We start from the raw sequence: 20,855 nt of genomic DNA on the forward strand, positions 1-20,855 counted from the left end.
GCAGCACGCAGTGACCCACCATAAGGTAGCCTACATGCCACCTATTGAAGACATCGGTCCTGAACCTTTGTTTGTGCAGTTTGTTTTTTCTGTGAGTGACCATGATGGGGGAACTCTGACAGGACTCATGTTTAACATCACAGTCACACCTGTGGACAATCAGGCTCCAGAGGTAAAGTGTGTGTGAGGTATTTTATGTTATAACTAAGCTTCTCCTGTACTGAGAGTTAAATTGGGACAGTGGTAGCCTAGTCGGAAGAGCTTTGGGGCATTATTCAAAGGGTTGTGGTTTTGAATTGTACATTTCTGCTCTGCCATGGAGCCACTGTTGGGCCCATGGGTAAGTCCCTTAACCCCCTCAGGTCCAGGGGGAATCGTACAATGCCTGACCCTCCGCTCTGACTGAAAAAAAGCAATTTATTGTACTCTACATGTGTATATGTATATATGACGAATAAAGGCACTTCATCTGTTCTAGATTATTCATTATTATTGTATAGAAATCTTATTAAAGTGTGAAGAATAATTAAAACCAGAGGTTCCCTTTTGCAACCCATGGTCAGCTCTTAGGTCAGGATACTCTGACCTAAAAAAGCCAAAATTTGTTTTTTGAGAAATCCATTGTATTTTAAAACATGGTATTAATTTATATTACAAGATAGGTAGAGCTCTGTCCAACATATTTAGACAAAGGATTTAAATCCATCTTAATTTAATTAAATATACAAAAGTACAAATAGAAATTATAGTTTGCTTTTGTAGGTCAGTGCAGTTTTATTCACTATTATTTATTTGTTATTTTGACTTGCTGCTGACCTGCAGATGTTTATTAACCTGTTACGGGTGGAGGAGGGTGGAAGCAGCTTCCTGATGGAGGACCACCTGTTGGTGCGGGATGCAGACAGTCCGAAAGAGAAGCTTAGGGTGCAGGTGCGGACCCGACCCAAACACGGGAGACTGGAACTGCTTGGTGTGGAGCTGTCAGAGGGGGAGAGCTTTTACCTACAGGATCTAAAAGCACTCAGGGTCAGGTACGAGTGTAGCCAAGAATCAAAACAGTTACGACGTGAACGTTTGTCTTTTACATCCTTTCCTGTGTCAGATATGTGCATGATGACTCCGAGACGACCAGGGACAGTGTGGGACTGACGATTACAGATGGAATCAACTCAGCTCAAGGGGAACTCTCAGTGCATGTGAGTGACAGAGCAATTTATAACCCAGACCCAAATAAAAGTCAGGCCCTTCAAATAATTTTGGAAAGGAAATTCAGGGTTCATCTGGTCTCAGAACTGTGATTTTGAAGTGGTGTCTGTCTTTTGTTTAAATTTGTACAAATGTTATATTTGACATCAAGAAAGTGATGAAAAAGCTCAAAAAAGTGTGAGCTTGCTTTCTGTTGCCTAGCTGGCTAGTCATGTGTTGTTATTATTACCAACAGTCCAGTACAGCTATAAATTAGCAGCATATAAATTAGACGTGTCATTTGAAAACATCAATTAAATTTAGTGATATCAAACAAGACTCTGAGTCAAGGTGTGGTCCACATACAGGTTGTAATTACTCCATGTTGCCACCTGACATTTATAGACTATAGAGACAGCACAGGAAGGGGTGTGCATAATAGTGGGGGATGGTTTATTTGTGCACTTATGCATGTGTTTTAGGGGTGAAATTTTAGAAATGTACCAAGCTATTTATTGTCAATTTAATATTTACATGTACATTTGCATTTTTGGCATTTTGCAGACGCTCTTATCCAGAGCGACTTACAGAAGTGCTTCCATAGTAAACATTACCTTACTCTAGTTTAAGTAAACAACAGTCTAAGAACACAAATCTGCTAAAACCCTGTTAGAACCAAAGTTTTTTGTTTGTTTGTTTGTTTGTTTTTTGAGCATAAGTAAGTAAGTACAAGTCAGCTTAAGTGTTTAGTAAAGAGGTGATGAAGGTTTTTAATCGTTTTTTAAAGACAGCAAGAGACTCAGATGTTCGGATAGACAGGGTAAGTTCGTTCCACCACTTGGGTGCCAGTACAGAGAAGAGCCATTTTTGGCTTTGCAGCCAAGCATCAGTGTTTTAAACCGAATGCATGCAGCTACAGGAGGTCAGTGAAGAGAACGCAGCAGTGGGGTGATGTGGCAGCAGTGGGGTGATGATGAGGCAGCAGTGGGGTGATGTGGCAGCAGTGGGGTGATGATGAGGCAGCAGTGGGGTGATGTGGCAGCAGTGGGGTGATGTGGCAGTGTTTAGGTTGGTTAAAAACCAGGTGAGCAGCTGCATTTTGAATGAGCTGCAAGGGTTTAATAGTGGACATGGGAGCACCTGCCAGGAGGGAGTTGCAGTAGTCCAACCGTGAGATTACAAGTGACTGGACAAGAATCTGAGTAGCTTCCATGGAGAGAAATGGACGAATCTTCCTGATGTTGTAGAGGAGGAACCGGCACAAAAAAATGGGGTCATCTATTTAAAATAATGCTAATTAAACTATATATTTCATTGTTTAATTGTTCCCATGTTTAGATCCTCCCTGTAAATGATGAGCCTCCACAGTTGGGCTCAGGTCTGAGGAATGAACTCTCCTGTAATGAAGGCAGTCGGGTACAAATCACCGCTGAGAACTTATCCGCTACAGACCCTGACAGCGATGATACCAAACTCACCTACATGCTGGCTCGAACTCCGACCCAGGGGGTGCTGCAGAGGAACAGAATCACCATAGACAAGTTCACACAGTTGGATGTACTCAATGGTCTTATCTTCTACCTGCACACAGGTGAGATATAAAGATGGATGACAAAGTTAAACCAACATAAACATATTCAATGTAGCTTGGCAAAGGTTCTACTAGTATCTGGAACACAGTTCTTTCTGTACATTTTAATTATACCATATCATATCCATCATTAACTGGTGTTAAAGCATTTGTGTCCTGTAAACTGGTGCATGTTCCTTCTGTAAGATCCCATCAGAACAGAAATGTTCTAACACACAATACACTTCTTAGTCATTTGCAGTTACTCCTTCCAACAAGATTACTGGAACCATAATCAGTTTATTTGTACCCCAATAATGAACCTTCTTTCAAAATCACCTGGATTTTTTCTTCTTGCTCCAGAATGGAGATCATACTGTACAAAGACTATTTTGTTTTGCAGTTAGAAAAGTCAATCCACATGACTAAACCTCACTTGTATTTAAAAGGTGCAGTTATTTAGTTTAAAAACATGTCTGTGCTCATATTTGTTTCTCATTTGCTGTTGTATTATCTGCAGGGGGTGAAATTGGCCCGGACCCTGTATCGGACACTGTTACTCTCATAGTGTCGGATGGAGAGGCTGGGACGGCAGACGGCTGCTGCCAGGAAGATGCTGCCCCACCCCCAGTTCCCTTGCATGGCACACTTCCTGTCTATGACCTCAACATCACTGTGCTTCCTGTAGACAACCAGCCACCAGCCATCATCATAGGTAAAGTTCGACAGAACACCCAACGATCTTTGAAGGACACAAAGTCAGCCGGGTATCTGACTGGTACTGTAGGTAGATCATTGTTGGTGAAACATCTTCAAGAACCTAAAAGAGTCCAGTTGCTTTCGACCTAAGCACTCATATAAGCACCATGATCTGAATGACTGAGAACCTACACATGTGTATAACTTTGTGTTTTTAAACATTGCACACCACTTATCTTTACCAAATCAGGTCACTTAATGTCATTCACTTGACTGCACATCATTACAAGTCCACTGTCTCCCACAGTGAGCGTGTCAAGTATAAGCAATTTTACAAAAAAAGTGTCTCAAATTAAGTAAATATGTGAATTTACTCTAAATCCTTAGACTGACAGCAATTACCGCAGTAATCACTGAAGAACAATGACCGCTGGGAAACAATAGGAAAAAGGTGCAAAGTGTTCGTCTGCTTGTTAAATACCCAAATGAAATCCCAGCATGCACACAGTATAAACTGGAATAACAGATAGAATGAGGTAGAGCAGATTTACACGTTCTCCTGTCTAAATGGACACGAGACAATAGAATGTGTTCAGAAAAGACACGACGCAGCAAAAGCCCATTTCTTCTGCCAAGCTTTAGCTCATCTACATGATCGCAGTGATTCCCTAAATCTCCTTGGCAGGAAGAAGCGAAGGGATTGTGCAGGATTGCCTCCACACACCGGACCTGGTTGAGTTAAATACAGAATGTAGCTGTTTAATTAATTTAGCCTGAAAATGACTAGCAGTACAGCATTAAGCAAGTGAAACAAAAGAAAATCTGGCTTTCCTTCTTCCTCCGCTGAGGTATAATGGTTTTATCACATTTATCCCAGACTGGTGGTCATTAATTTACTGCAGAGCTTGATCCAAACAGCCTCCTGTGTGCCTACTGCACATTTATCATTAATCAGTGGAGTAAATGGGAGCAGACGCCAGTAACTGTGGACTTGATGGTTTTATCAGCATCCAAGTGGCAGCAAGCTGGCCAAGAGCTTGGAACATAATGGGTAGAAATAGTGGACAGGACAGAGAGGCAGGGACTGGTACTGAAAGATTGGAAATGAAAATGTTGTTTTATGCAGTTATGTGGTTTTGTAGACATATTAAAGAAATATATAATAAGAAATATACCTTGTTTGTCAGCCTGTCTGATTTCACAAAACGTAAAAGTCAAGTAAACTTTCCATGCTAGACATCAGGCTCAGATCATTGTGTAAACAATTATGGCCAAAGTAGGTCAGATTTTTTTTCTGTATGGTGGGTCAAGATATGCATGCAGAAATGTAAATTATTATATACACTGATCAGTCATAACATTAAAACCACCTCCTTGTTTCTACACTCACTTTTCATTTTATCAGCTCCACTTACCATATAGAATCACTTTGTAGTTCTACAATTACTGACTGTAGTCCTTCTGTTTCTCTGCATGCTTTGTTAGCCCCCTTTCATGCTGTTCTTCAATGGTCAGGACCCCCACATGGAGCTGATAAAATGAACAGTGAGTGTAGAAACAAGGAGGTGGTTTTAATGTTATGGCTGATCGGTGTATATGTTTGCATTGCACTCAAATTCCTTGTTAGTAATTGTGATTAACTATATCTGATGATTTCTCTGTGTACAAATAAATAGGGCGAGTTTGCCCGCACCCATCAAAAAGTACATGGAACTGTGGTGTCTTGCTAAGGTTAATGAAAACAACCCAAATTGTCACTTCATGCTGACGATCAAACCTAGGACCTTAGGAACCACTTTGATATGTGGCACCTGGTGTACTAGCTGCATCATTTGCATTTACATTTTCAGCATTTAGCAGACTGTGACAGTGTACTGTCTAAGCAATTGAGGGTTAAAGGCCATGCTCAAGGGCCCAACAGTGTCAACCTTTTGGTAGCAGTAGTGGGGCTTGAACCTGCAACATTGTGATTACTAGTCCTGTACCTTATTTGCTAGGCTACCACTGTCTCATAGTTGAAACAATAACGCCCGTACTGTTTTGTTTCTCTGTTAGGAAGCATGTTGGTGGTGGATGAGGGCTCTGCTGCGTGTCTGTGTAATGGTGTCCTTAAAGCTGAAGATCCTGACACTAACCCAGACCAGTTAATCTACCACGTGGAGAGCCCACCTCGCTATGGCTTTCTGGAGAACACCCTTCCTACTCCAGGCTTTGAGAAAAGCAATGCTGGTATCCAAGTGGGTCAGTCTTCATCCTCACTAGAATTTAAAACTGTGATATTTTCTTTCTCACTTCCACTAAGTGATTTTGTCTGAATGAAGCTTCTTTTAGCCATCTCCATCTCAGCTCCGGTTTCATTAACTACATCCAGTCAGTCCACCAGGGTGTAGAGCCCAAAGCAGATCAATTCACCATCAGTGTCAGTGATGGAACCCATAAATCGGGACCTGTAAACTTCTACATCATTATCAACCCCACCAATGAGGAGGCTCCATCTCTGTTACTGAGCAACTTCACAGTCAGTCAAGTTTTCAAGTTTTTTGTACAACAGTCCAACAATAAAAATCATTGTATTAAATTTAATTCTGTTTAATAATTTATTGTTTTGCTAAAGGTGATGGAGGGAGGCCAAAAAGACTTAAACCCTGCCATCCTAAATGCAGTAGATCTGGATGCTCCACCAGATACTCTAAGCATCACAATCCTTAATCCTCCTGCTCATGGGACTCTGCTCAATGGGATCCATGGATTTGACATGAACCATTATAAGGAGATGGGCACAGAGCTGTTGAAGAGAAGTCCACCGGTGCACGTCTTCACAATACAAGCATTGCAGCAAGGTAAGCTTCTTTTCAGCTACCCTTTATTTAGAGAAAAATACTTGGCTGTTTGTTGAAAGTAGGAGGTCTGTCGTTATAGTCTCTCACCATAAGGCCCTTTCAGAGGGTGCTGGTTGGTTGTCCCTGGGGTGCAAAATTACTAAACAGATGTTGCAGAAGACAGAGGTCATGTAGTGCCTATGGTGCTTTTGATACATCTGCAAAGTCCTTGTCCTGCATAGTAACCTCAGCGCCTCTGTAATGTGTACATACTAACCGTACAGGTTTAGAAAGCAGTGTAGAGCCACAGGAAAGTGCTGACCAGAGAGATTGGGCTTTCTGTAAATTAGCTGTTATACAGTATATGTGAATATGTACAGTGTATCACAAAAGTGAGTACACTCCTCACATTTCTGCAGATATTTAAGTATATCTTTTCATGGGACAACACTGACAAAATGACACTTTGACACAATGAAAAGTAGTCTGTGTGCAGCTTATATAACAGTGTAAATTTATTCTTCCCTCAAAATAACTCAATATACAGCCATTAATGTCTAAACCACCGGCAACAAAAGTGAGTACACCCCTAAGAGACTACACCCCTAAATGTCCAAATTGAGCACTGCTTGTCATTTTCCCTCCAAAATGTCATGTGACACGTTAGTGTTACTAGGTCTCAGGTGTGCATAGGGAGCAGGTGTGTTCAATTTAGTAGTACAGCTCTCACACTCTCTCATACTGGTCACTGAAAGTTCCAACATGGCACCTCATGGCAAAGAACTCTCTGAGGATCTTAAAAGACAAATTGTTGCGCTACATGAAGATGGCCAAGGCTACAAGAAGATTGCCAACACCCTGAAACTGAGCTGCAGCACAGTGGCCAAGATCATCCAGCGTTTTAAAAGAGCAGGGTCCACTCAGAACAGACCTCGCGTTGGTCGTCCAAAGAAGCTGAGTGCACGTGCTCAGCGTCACATCCAACTGCTGTCTTTGAAAGATAGGCGCAGGAGTGCTGTCAGCATTGCTGCAGAGATTGAAAAGGTGGGGGGTCAGCCTGTCAGTGCTCAGACCATACGCCGCACACTACATCAAATTGGTCTGCATGGCTGTCACCCCAGAAGGAAGCCTCTTCTGAAGTCGCTACACAAGAAAGCCCGCAAACAGTTTGCTGAAGACATGTCAACAAAGGACATGGATTACTGGAACCATGTCCTATGGTCTGATGAGACCAAGATTAATTTGTTTGGTTCAGATGGTCTCAAGCATGTGTGGCGGCAATCAGGTGAGGAGTACAAAGATAAGTGTGTCATGCCTACAGTCAAGCATGGTGGTGGGAATGCCATGGTCTGGGGCTGCATGAGTGCAGCAGCTGTTGGGGAGTTACATTTCATTGAGGGACACATGAACTCCAATATGTACTGTGAAATACTGAAGCAGAGCATGATCCCCTCCCTCCGGAAACTGGGTCGCAGGGCAGTGTTCCAGCATGATAATGACCCCAAACACACCTCTAAGACGACCACTGCTTTATTGAAGAGGCTGAGGGTAAAGGTGATGGACTGGCCAAGCATGTCTCCAGACCTAAACCCAATAGAACATCTTTGGGGCATCCTCAAGCGGAAGGTGGAGGAGCGCAAAGTCTCGAATATCCGCCAGCTCCGTGATGTCGTCATGGAGGAGTGGAAAAGCATTCCAGTGGCAACCTGTGAAGCTCTGGTAAACTCCATGCCCAGGAGAGTTAAGGCAGTACTGGGAAATAATGGTGGCCACACAAAATATTGACACTTCAGGAACTTTCACTAAGGGGTGTACTCACTTTTGTTGCCGGTGGTTTAGACATTAATGGCTGTATATTGAGTTATTTTGAGGGAAGAATAAATTTACACTGTTATATAAGCTGCACACAGACTACTTTTCATTGTGTCAAAGTGTCATTTTGTCAGTGTTGTCCCATAAAAAGATATACTTAAATATTTGCAGAAATGTGAGGGGTGTACTCACTTTTGTGATACACTGTATATGTGTATGTATATATGTATATGTATATATATATATATAGTATATATATATATATATACACACACACATACATACATACATACATACATTCACTTCACTTTACTATTTAATAATTTATTTACTAGTCAACCTACCTTTATACTAAAACTATACCTCATGCAGTCAATACAGTTACCAGTTATCTATCTATCTATATATCTATCTGTCTGTCTATCTATCTATCTATCTATCTATCTATCTATCTATCTATCTATCTATCTATCTATCTATCTATCTATCTATCTATCTATCTATTATTATTATTAGCAGTTCAAAATTGACATAGGTGGGAGTGTAAGTGGCTGCACGTGACCTGATTTGAGATGCATTTTTTATAAGACACTAGGCAGTACACACATCACTTTTTAATGAGTGACTAAAATGCAGTCTTCTCTCAGGCTTAACTTTGTGGCAATAGTTTAAGTAAGGTCCTTTCATATTTCAGCATGACTGTGCACAAAACAGTGACCATAAAGACATGCTTTAATAAGTTTGATTCAGAAGAAATCCAGTGGCCTGCATGGAGCCCTGAAACCACTGAACACCTTTGGGTGTTTCACTGGAGCAGTGCCCGAGTTCAGCAATTATCATTTCACTGAATAAGCACAAAATCCCACAGACACACTCCAAAATCTTGCAAAAAGCTTCCTCTGAAGGGTTGAAGCTGTTACAGATGCTTCACAGACAGAAGATGGGTCAAATATATAGATATACAGATGGGTGAAATATGCCCATAGATTTGAGATGGGATGTGTCGTTCTTTTTAGTACAGCATAACTCCTGTCCTTCTTGTTGTGGTCCACAGGAATGAAAATCATGTATGTGCATGATGACACAGAAACCCTGGAGGACAGTTTCACCATGCAGCTGACAGATGGCAAGCACTCTGTCCAGGGGACGGCATGGGTCCGCATTCTACCGGTCAATGATGAAAAGCCTTGGCTGATAAAGTAAGGACACCCTGGGACAAATTCCAGATCAGATGAAGGAGACTGAACAGGGACAGAGCGGGGGGCTTGTTTTGTATATGTGGTTAAAGACTTTAGATTGAAGTTATAGTGAACTTGAACTTAACTTATAGCAAATTATAGTGCATTATTTTGTACTCTGGATCAAACTTCAGCTTTTATTTAAATAACAGCAATAATTCAGCTGATTGTCAGCACCCACTTCCTTATTCATTTCATCTGACAGCTATGACAGACCAGTCAGGCTTATCTTTGTTCACTTTGGAAGCTGCTGGGTCTCTTGAATTTACGAATGTATTTGCTGTAGTCCATTTTAGATTGCAGGGTTGATATTAGTTCCCACTATGCCCTCTGTTATGTGTGCAGGAATGAAGGTATAGAGGTGGAGGCTTTGGAGAGGAGGGTCATCTCCAGTGTAGCTCTTGAGGTAGAGGATTTGGACACACCAAACAACAAGATCTACTTCATTCTTAATGCAGGCCCCAGGTTTGGCCTTCTGCAACTCAAGGTATGATTCATTAAAAACTGCACATTGGTGTTCATATATGTGGCATGTTAAATGAACGATTCATCATTTAAGCCCACTCTCTATCTGCTGTATCTGTGGCACATGAACAATTACTACAGACAGGAATAATAAAATTGTTGTTTTACTGTGATCTGTTGAATCAAAAATCAGATTTTACAAAAAACTGAATACGATTTACTACATATATGTAGCCTAATTTTATCTAAAGACGTTGCAAGAAACAAATTGATTGAAATTCGTTGAAGTAGATTTAATATGAATTGTGCAGCCAACATTTTTTACAGAAGGCTATACATTGCTGCAGTATTATAGACTTGAGTGGGAGAGCTTTATAGCTACAGTATTTTTGCTGTATTTCTCCAGGAAATAACAATAAAACACAATAAACAAGGTGGTAAAATAAATAAATGCTACAGGTACAGTGAATTGAGTTAAAAGTATTGAAGTAATGACATCTTGTTTTGTATCTTTTGCTTGCAGACAGATGTTGGATGGACTGACCTAAGCGCAGGTCAGAATTTTACCCAGGAAGACATCGAGATGAACCGTCTGTGGTACAAACACACCACGCTCAGTGGGCTTAAAGGTCATGACCGGTTCCACTTTATCCTCAGCGATACAGAGTATGAGACACCGCCACAGAGTTTCTTCATCTCTGTTCGAACGGTTGATAAGGGTAAAAAATCTTGATTTACAAATTCACAAACGATAGATTCACATTTAGTAACTTCAGCAATTGTTTGTACTAATTTGTTATAAACCATTTCTGTGAGTAAGGTTGTAAGAGATGGGAAAATGGAACAGGGATTTTAAGGCTTAACTTAAAATCAGGAAATCAGCTGTAGGTCTCAGCAGGTTCAAGAGTATTTATTGTCATTTCAGCTGAATACAAGTACATATTAAAACAAAACAACGTTCCTCCAGTACCAGGGTGCAACATAGAACACAAATGCAAACAATATAGTGTAATAAATACAAAGATCTACAATAGATACAGAGGACTTTTCTGGACCTTAAAAAGTAAAGAGAGTGGAACCAAAAGACACTGCAGGACCAAAGGACAAGTGTGGAGTCGGCCAGTACACAAAGCTGAGTAAATGTAAAGAGACTTCGGACCCATAAAGGTTGCTGTGTGTTAACACATTACAGTTCCTAACATTTCATTTTTTATCATTTCAGTGATCAAAACTCACTGTGAAATCTAGCAAAAACTGGTTTACATCCAACCAGGGCCTTGCTAAAGGGCCCCAACAGTGACAACCTGGCAGTGTCGGGGTTTAAACCAGCAACCTTTTGATTACTGTTCCAGTACCCTAACTGCTAGGCTACCACTGCACATTAGCATTACATTAACATTATACCAGTTATCTATTGTTACACCTGCATAGGAACGGAGCACATCTTAGTGCATGTGTAATTCAAAAGCAACAACGTCCTCTGCCAAGTAGGTAAAACAAGGAAGGATGGCAGAAAAGGTTCTTCTGGCTCTGGTGCTGCTAAATTAGGTGAAGCAGAGGTGAGGTCGAGGGACTGGGCCACCTTTAAACTCTTAATGAGAGGGAATTATTAATAGACCTGAGAGAGACAACAGCTGTGACCCGTCCCTGCTCCCAAACCTGTCTTTTCATCCCCAGTTCAGGACACACAGCACCCACAAAGTCACTTCTAATACGACTTTGCCTTGTATAAAGCTTGATAATGTCATTCTAATACATCACAATGCTTTACTAAAGATGCTGTACTTGTCCTAACCCCCTTTTGCATTTTTTCATTATGAATCTAATAATCAGAATAACAATCTTAATCTTCATTTCAACTAGTGTCACCAATTAGTGTAATAGTTGAATAGTTGTGTGTGACTAATATACCATAAGATAAATTACTGAATATCAAGCTGATGTAATTATGGAGGATTTAAAACATTTAGAATTCCCTCGTTTTATGAATTAATGTTTTAGCAGTTACACTTTTCTGTTTGGTTTGTTTGTATCAGGTGACATTGTTCTCATCACTAAACCTGTGACTCTAATGGAGGGTGAGAGGGTTGTACTGAACACAGACGTTCTGATGGCTACGGACAGTGGAAGCAGATCAGATGAGCTTGTTTACACCATTACTGTCCCTCCTAAACACGGACATCTGCACATGGTCCAGCACCCATGGATCCCTCTTCTCTCCTTCACCCAGATGGATGTGGCATCTCACCACCTGTGCTACACTCATGATAACAGCCACTTCACTGACAGTGACTCCTTCAGGTCAGTCTAATCATAAACTGTCAAACAGCAGCACAGTGGTGTGTAAAAAGTAATTGCTACTTTTTCAACAACCATACCGTTGTTATTTGGGTGTTGTTATTGCGCCCTTGGTTACTTAATCAACCAGTTGACCAAATTTCATTTCTAAACCTAATTTAGCTAGCTAACTAGCTTTGAAAGCTGCAACTGGTTAACCTGTTACAGAGAATGACAGGGGGCAAGTTTTACAGAATCATGCCAACTTGCCATGCCATTATGGCATTATTTTGTTTGTTCCTTGAACCCACAGTCTCTGCCTCACTAAGTGTTAATTATCTCTAGTTGGAGGTCCTTTTATTTATTCACTCACTTTTATGAGTTTGTTTATTATTAGGATTTTAACGTCATGTTTTACACTTTTGGTTACAATTATGACAGGAACGATAGTTACTCATTACACAAGATTCATCAGTTCACAAGATTATATCAGACACATATCAGACAATTTAGTATCTCCAGTTCACCTCACTTGCACGTCTTTGGACTGTGGGAGGAAACCGGAGCACCCAGAGGAAACCCACGCAGACATGGGGAGAACATGCAAACTCCACACAGAAAGGACCTGGACCACCCCACCTGGGGATTGAACCCAAGACCTTCTTGCTGTGAGGCGACAGTGCTGCCCACTTTTATGAGCGGGCCTCCATATTTAGATCCACACAGGCAGTGTGCCATTTAATCTAGCATCCAGTCTTGTTTTGACTAATAGTTTTTATTCTGATTCTATTTATTTCATCCACCATCTCTGCTACAGGAGTTCAGCAACAACTCATCCAAAAGCTTACAAAAGATTGTTTCTAAACATTTTATGACTTTGTCTTTAGCCTGAACAAAGGTCAATGCTCAAGACTCCTCGATATAAAAGTACATTTTCCAAAAATCCACAATAAACTTCAATTCCTAAAAAGTGCTTTTACAGAAATAAGTACACTCCTGCCATTCTGTAAGAGACAAATAGTGATATAGAACTCATTAAAATCCCCAAACTACCATTAAACAAATCTCTGTATTGGGGGAGGGGTGGATAATATTTAGTAGAATTTACAGTTAATTGCAGAGCATTTCGTGCATTTTACCAGTTCCAGAGTAAAAACAGCATGGCATTAATGGAAAAATAAAAAGGAGAAGCATTCCACCATATTTATGTACATTTCCAGCCAATTTGGCAGGAGGCATGACTTCAAAGAAGGCAGCATATGGCTGACCTGTTCTGTCTCTATCAAGTTTGTTTATAACGTTTTTCGTCACCCAAACTCATCGCTGAGTTTCACCTCGGGGTCGACTGAGACTCTCTGAGCCAAGTCTGATGAGGGTGGCATTAAGCAGAGAATGAGCAGCAGCCTACTCTGTGCCAATGAGTGCCATTACCACAGCATGGGGCAATATGAGGTCCAGCATGGTGGAAGAGACACTATTATGAATAAAGCAATTGCATTTTACAGTCGGCAGCAACACCGAGCCGTTTTGCTAAATGACTATTAAAATCCAACAGCCAGTGTTTTCAATACAAGATCTCTTGATTTTGTAATTTGTATTTTGTATTTTGTAAGTATTTTCTTTCGATACTTTTTAAGGACATTGACTATTGTGCTTGTACACATGATCAATATGAATTAAAATGTACACATATTTAGGGGCTAGTTAGATGGAACAAAGCTGATTTTAGCAGGTTTATGATCCAATCAAACAAGACCATTAATGGATGTCCAACTAAAATAAGAAGGGGTTTGAATATTTGTGGTTGCAACTGTAACTGGCACAGTGTTCTCTGGTTCTGATCATCTTGTGTTTGTGCTTGTACAAACAGACCCTCTGATTGGGAAACACCTGAGAGAACACCTGTGTGTCAAAACTGGCATGGCCAACAGGGACAGAAATGAAAAGAGAGGCAGAAGGTGCTTTTGGGGAGCTGTGTGACAGGCGGATGATGAATGGGCATTATTAGGAGAATAATAATCCTGTCTGGCATTATCTCAGCATTTACTGCTGTTTGAGTGGTGCTCTGGGCACAATTACTGAGCAAAATGTGGGGCCATGGTAAGGCCAGGTGTTTAGTGGTTTTGGCTATGTAAAAGATAAGAGGCGAAGGTTGGTGAAGAGGCCAGTGCAAGGTGACTGACGTTTAACTGGAGATTATCAACTACAGGTCAGGGCAGCTTGACCATCATAAGCAAGTTTTTCTGCAAAGTCAATGAAGGAACTGAAATCAAAATATGTTCTTTTATGTTGTAAAATATATAAGTTGTATGTATAAGGATGTATAAAAACACAGGATACCAGTTCAAGTGGTTAGGTAGTGCAGCAATCTAAAAAGAAAGCCCAGCACTGCAAAGACTTGACTCTTGATGATTCCACCGGCCTGGTCAGTGTTCAACAGAAACAATTTTAAGACAGTGATTAAATCCTTGTCATAAACAAGTAAACAACAAACTTGTGTTTTTGTGTAATGTGCATTTATTTCTGTTATTTTCTTGTCCAGCTTTGACATCAGTAATGGTGTGACCTCCAGAAGTGGAACCCTCAGTTTTACCGTGGAGCAGCGTGACCGTATCCCACCCACGTTAAGCATCAACACCGTTCTCCAGCTTACAGAACGCACCACCACGATCATCACAACAGAACACCTCCAACTAACCGATCCTGATACAGCTTTAGAGAACCTCACCTATACCATCATACAGCCACCACAGTATGGAAAGCTGCTGTTAAATGGCTTCCCTCTGTCTCAACCTCACTTTACACAACTACACATCAACAACATGATGCTCAGTTACCAACACCTAAACAGCTTTGCCAAGATGGACAGGTTCACCTTTCAGCCATCGGATGGAATCAATAAAGGCTATCTGGAGCTTGGACAGCTGAGGGAGCAGCCAGCCACGTTCACAATACAGGTAAGGATTAATTGCAATGATGTTTAATTATGTTTATAGACGTACATTACATCTGTTCAAATCATTCACCCTATAAAGGTATTCTGATATCAGTGGTTGTCTTAGTAGTCTGCAGTGGGAATCCAAGAAAGCGTATTTGGCTGTAGTTTTCTGGATGAATTAGACAGACAGACAGACAGACAGACAGACAGACAGACAGACAGACAGACAGACAGACAGATAGATAGGCAGACAGACAGACAGATAGATAGATAGACAGACAGATATAAAGACAGACATACAGAAAGACGGACAGACGGACGGACAGACAGACAGACAGACAGATAGACATAACTACATATCTCGTATATACTATGTAGGGCAGGTGTAGCCTAGTGATTAAGGTACTGGACTAGTAATCAAAAGGTCACTAGTTCAAGCCCCACCACTGTCAGGTTGCCACTGTTGGGCTCTTAAGCAAGGTCCTTAACCCTCAATTGCTTAGACGGTATAAGTCACTTTGGATAAAAGCTTCTGCTAAATGCTGATAATGTAAATGTATATTCATAACTATTGATGTATTGTTAAGACCTGGCATAAAAAGAAAGCAAGTAAAACCAGTGTGAAACAAAGATTCTTAATGAACAGTTTAGCCAAACATGCTAAAAAAACAGTCTTGAAGTAAAGTATTTAGAAAAATAAAATAAGCTATCTTGTAACATCTGACTAAAACTACCTTTCACCATATGGAAATGGAAAATAACGTTTAAAAAAAAACTTCTGTAACACTATTCACCAATCTTGTATTGACAGTAATTCTGAATGTAGTCTTTCTTGCTAGCATGCTTTCTTTTATACATATCCAGGTTTCCTATATTAGCAGCTTTTACTTTTTTTTTAGCTACTTTCTCAATTTCAAACAGGACATAAAACGCTTGAAATTTGATTTATAGAGACGGATTTTAACGAGCTTTTTACGACACATCATTGTGGCTCCATCTTGTGGTTTTGATTTGAACTGTAAGCTGTGGGTAAAACAAAAACTATTTTTTAAAGATCAACATCTTGGACAAGACCCCTCCTCACCTGGTGAACAAAGGGACCCCCAGTTTGATAGAAACTCTGCGGGATAACCAACATGCCATTTACATCACTAACAAACACCTCCAGGCTTCAGATCTGGACAGTTCAGACCAGGAGCTTGAGTTCATCATCACCCGGCCTCCACGTTCTGGATACCTGGAAAACTCCATCACAGGCAGGTGCATTGTGGGAACACTGACCTCCATTACTAAAGCTTTTCATCAGTTTGTAACTTCCAAACCTGTCTGTTTGTAGGTGGGTATATCAAAGGTCGCTTTACACAGAAGGATGTGGACCAGAAGGCCGTGCGCTATGTCATTCCATCAGACATGGATGTGACATCAGACAGCTTTGAGTTCCAGCTCACTGACCCAGCAGGAAACACCATGCTGCCAGAAGTGTATGTTAACAATACATTTACATTTACATTTTCAGCATTTAGCGGACGCTTTTATCCAAAGCGACTTACACAATGATCAATTGAGGGTTAAGGGCCTTGCTCAGGGACCCAACAGTGGCAACTTGGTGGTGGCGGGGCTTGAACCGGCAACCTTCTGTTTACTAGTCCAGTACCTTAACCACTGAGCTATCACTGGCCGCAATACATGTGTATGTTAACATGTAGGTTATCTATGTCTTTATGTAAGCGTTTCAAATTTTTGGCATGACGCACCAGGCTGAGCAGAAGCATTTACACTTACTTATTATAATAAGGTTATCATACAGCTGCCTTGATCCTAAAAACTATGAGCTATGGGCACTGTCATCTTTGTTTATTAAGGCTTACATCCTGGAAACAATTTAAACAACTGTTATGTGACCCACATTACAAGACTCACTCATCTAGAAATCTTACCTGGCTTATGGTGCCACTTAACATCAAAAGATTATTCACCCACATACTCACTTTCTTAATTGCTTACCCAATTAGGGTTGCAGGTTGGGTGCTGGAGCCTATCCCAGCATTTCAATGGACGCAAGGCACACAGTAACACCCTGGACGGGGCGCCAGTCCATCGCAGGGCAGACACACATACACACACACACACACATTTACCTATAGGGCAATTCAGTGTCTCCAAATAACCTGACTGCATGTTTTTGGACTGTGGGAGGAAACCGGAGCTCCAGGAGGAAATCCACGCAGACATGGGGAGAACTCCTCACAGAAAGTACCCTGACCGCCCCGCCTGGGGATCGAACCCAGGACCTTCTTGCTGGGAGGTCACAGTGTTAGCCACCGTGCCGCCCAAAAAGATTATTATTTATTTATTTGAAATGTTTCCTAACTTTTGCCATATTTTCTTTATATCTGGTAATAAAACTTTAGCTTCCCTGCATTTGCTTATACTTCTGGCCAGACTGAGGCTTTACTACATCCAGCTAAATGCAACTCAGTTTGTGCCAAAATCACATTGCTGCAATATCTTTTACAATTCACTATAATTATTTAAATTTAGAAACTTAGTTTAATTAATAGCTTTGTATAAAAATAATGCCTAATCTATAAATGTAATACATTAAAGAAACTGTGGGTCTGTTTACATTAGTCTACTGTGCTGGACTGTGTTTGTTCACAAGGCTATCCAATAAAGGAATATTTTAATGACTGCAAAGTTACATGACAACAAAAGATTTCTTCAGACAGTCTAAGTATTTCGTCTCTAAAAACCTGCCCCCTCGTTATAAAGACATGTTAGCAGCAGGTTAAAGCAGCAGAGCTCAAGCCAAGTCCCAGTGTGAACTCTTTTCTCTGCCAACCCCAGAATGGAGCTGCAGTGGTCCCGGGTGGAGCTGACGGCTTCCTGCTACCGTGTGTGTGAGAACGCAGGAATTGTAGCTGTGCAGGTGATGCGTAGTGGGAACAGTGTCGACCCGGCCTACGTTAGCATCCAGGTACATTTCTGCAACTGTTAGGGTGTTAACAAAGTCATGGAGCCGGATGCGTCAGAAATAAAATATTCAGTTACTTTGTGTTCCAGGTGGAAGAAGGCACAGCAAAGATAGGAAAGGACTTCACGCACAGCTCTGCTAGTCTTATTCAGTTTGATCCAGGTCTCTGTAATGTTATAATTTCATATTGATCTAGTGCATTTTTATAAACACTATGTCCTGGGTTTCAGGTTTTTAGGTTTACAATTCAGTTCATCATTTTCTTCAGATTTCCACATTATTTGCAATCAGATAATCAGTTTTACCAAATGGCCTTTTTCTATCAGTTTAATAATGCAGTACCCAGCCCTCTATTTTCCTAATAACATAACAAAATAAGAGGTCTATTTACATTTTCAGCATTAAGCAGACACCTTTATCCAAAGTGACTTACAGTACTATTACACTATACAATCTGAGCAATTGAGTGTTAAGGGCCTTGCTCAAGGGCCAGTACCCTAACCACTAGGCTATGGCTTGCCCATAACTATTTGTTAGTTATTGGATAATCACACCACCAATTTATGTATTAATGTATTTTGTATTTCAAATGTATTAATGCTAATGAATTAAATTTGATTGTACTGCAATGTCACATTTGTATTATACAATAATGTGATACACGTCCTGCATTTAATGAATTATTGCAGTGGTTTTTGAGGTGTGGTTCCCATTTTCCCATCTTCTCCCAATCTAGTCGCACTCCATTAATCACCAACCACTCAACGCGCATTGAGCAGCCAGCAGAGTCACATTTTCAGCAACTTTGAGGATCTACCTAAGGCCCGGCCTATTGTGCCTGTTAGACGCCTGGCACTGTCAATATCGAAGCTGAGATTCAAACTTTAGAGGCTCAGGCTCTCCAAGGTGGTGGGCTAGACATTAGACTGCCCTATTAAGTTATTTTTAAAGGAGAATAATGGTATTGGATGTACAAAATACATGTTATAATGTAATAAAAATTCTTATATATAAAAATTGTATATAAGCTACAAATGTCAAGGTTTGAATGTTTAGATGTCATTTGGTCTTTAGCAGCGTGGGTTAAATGGACATGTACAACTATAATCTGCTCTTACACAATATTTACTTTTCTGTAACTTTTATAATGTTGCAGGAGTGAATGTCAAATTTTGGAACCTTTATCTGAAAGACGACGGGCTAGAGGAGAATGATGAGAAACTGGAAGTAGTGCTAAAAGCCCAGAAGAACGTAGTTTTGGGTGTGATAATCAGAGCTTCAGTGGAGATTGTGGATCCTAGAAATGGTACAGCATACACTAATACAAATGATTGTGTTACATTTTTCATTATATCATTAATAGTGTCATTATTTTGCTGTCATGGGCCACAGGACATCTTCTGACCACAAGTTATTAAAAGGTGAGTATCCGGAGTACCTGTACTTTTATTTTAATGTGTACATATAAATGTCTCTCATCAGGTAGGTGTGACCCAGATGATTTGATTGTTGGGGATGACAAGAGGAAACCTTCTGTTCCACATCGACCACGAGTCCTCCTGCCGCCCTCTCCACTACCACCGTCAGTGGAAGAAGAATACACCCCAGATCCAAACAGTGAGGTTGTATGGGAGAACCATCCACCCAGGGGTGATGTCCCATATCACACCCAGTTCACTCACTTTAGTGGTGGGGAGATGCTGGACCAGGCCTTTCTCAACCAAAATAGGAGACGGATGAGCAATACCAGACAGGGAGTGAGCCATGACACTTCACGTACAACACGGGTAATGTTTTTTCATTGGGGAACGTAAGACGTAATATGAACAGTATTATAAATGGAATGAGATATTGCAGTTTACTACTTTGTTGTCATATTTCTTTGACGATATCTGGAAATTTACTGGATATTTATGTTTGCTTTTAGTTCCATGATTTAACCCCAATAAGACAAGAGAGGGTGATATCAGTGCCTCGTGTCCACCCGCAGCTGGAGATCACTCCAATATGGCACTGGAGTGAACGTTCAACTGAACCCAGATCAGTGGAGACTCCTCTAAGAGATGGCTTTTCTGTCGGATACAGTTCAGCACTGCGCCAGCACAAGGTTTGGAGATCTCATTTATCAGCTGTGTTCAATTTAAAAAGACTCCTTAAATAACTCAGACTTTATTTTCAGTCTGCAAAAGCTGTAAGTGTTGGCTGTCTGTCTGGATGGACTCTTTACAGAAGGCAGTGCTATATCCGGGGTCCAGGTGTGGTCAGCTGGACTTACGCTCAACATGCATGCACAGTGTATGTTCATTAAAGCATCAGTCATCAACTATGGAATAGTGTTTTTAAATGTATGACTATATTTAACATTTTTTGCTTTCTAATCTCTACATATCCAGACTTGATGGTCACTTGACGAACATTCGCTCAAAGTCTCATATGACGTGGCTGTGGAAGTTTGCTGGAAAACAAGCATTCTGGATTGGTAAGGGTACACATGCTGTGTTACTATAGGGGCTTTGAAACAGAAGCTTACAGTTCAGCTACCTGAAAATTATAAATGATTATATTTTCTTATCAGTATTATTTACTAGTATGTTGGTAATATAACTGATTTTTGTTTAGGACTTTCTGGATCTCAAGGCCGGTGGTTATGGGCCGACAACACACCTCTGACTTTTTCAAAACTTAAGAAGAGTAAAACTTCAGAGGATGGAAGCACTGATGTCTCCTCTCACAGCTGTGTGCTGGCCCAGGATAGAAAGACGTGGACTCAAGAAAACTGCACAGCACAACAGAGATATATTTGTTCAACACCTGCACAAGTCAACCAATAAATAGACAATATATATATCTATGTTCCCCTTTCTCATTGTTTCTAAAA

General features: G+C 40.7%; 1 protein-coding gene across 1 annotated transcript in view; it reads left to right on the forward strand.

The window, feature by feature from the left end:
* The window catches only part of frem1b (Fras1 related extracellular matrix 1b), a 28,346-nt gene extending 7,491 nt beyond the window's left edge, over nt 1–20,855 (forward strand). Inside the window, exons 12-34 of the mRNA XM_063012681.1 lie at nt 5–172; nt 823–1,031; nt 1,103–1,196; nt 2,524–2,776; nt 3,276–3,470; nt 5,510–5,695; nt 5,776–5,972; nt 6,069–6,294; nt 9,140–9,284; nt 9,669–9,810; nt 10,312–10,507; nt 11,825–12,089; nt 14,608–15,022; nt 16,058–16,259; nt 16,340–16,484; nt 17,851–17,980; nt 18,067–18,139; nt 19,134–19,283; nt 19,460–19,764; nt 19,905–20,084; nt 20,157–20,272; nt 20,371–20,456; nt 20,597–20,855. Of these exons, the coding sequence (XP_062868751.1) occupies nt 5–172; nt 823–1,031; nt 1,103–1,196; nt 2,524–2,776; nt 3,276–3,470; nt 5,510–5,695; nt 5,776–5,972; nt 6,069–6,294; nt 9,140–9,284; nt 9,669–9,810; nt 10,312–10,507; nt 11,825–12,089; nt 14,608–15,022; nt 16,058–16,259; nt 16,340–16,484; nt 17,851–17,980; nt 18,067–18,139; nt 19,134–19,283; nt 19,460–19,764; nt 19,905–20,084; nt 20,157–20,272; nt 20,371–20,456; nt 20,597–20,808 (4,290 nt within the window). The 3' untranslated portion in view covers nt 20,809–20,855. The remainder of the gene's footprint in view (nt 1–4; nt 173–822; nt 1,032–1,102; nt 1,197–2,523; nt 2,777–3,275; nt 3,471–5,509; nt 5,696–5,775; nt 5,973–6,068; nt 6,295–9,139; nt 9,285–9,668; nt 9,811–10,311; nt 10,508–11,824; nt 12,090–14,607; nt 15,023–16,057; nt 16,260–16,339; nt 16,485–17,850; nt 17,981–18,066; nt 18,140–19,133; nt 19,284–19,459; nt 19,765–19,904; nt 20,085–20,156; nt 20,273–20,370; nt 20,457–20,596) is intronic.

Source organism: Trichomycterus rosablanca, chromosome 17, assembly GCF_030014385.1.
Source record: "Trichomycterus rosablanca isolate fTriRos1 chromosome 17, fTriRos1.hap1, whole genome shotgun sequence".
Lineage (NCBI taxonomy): Eukaryota > Metazoa > Chordata > Actinopteri > Siluriformes > Trichomycteridae > Trichomycterus > Trichomycterus rosablanca.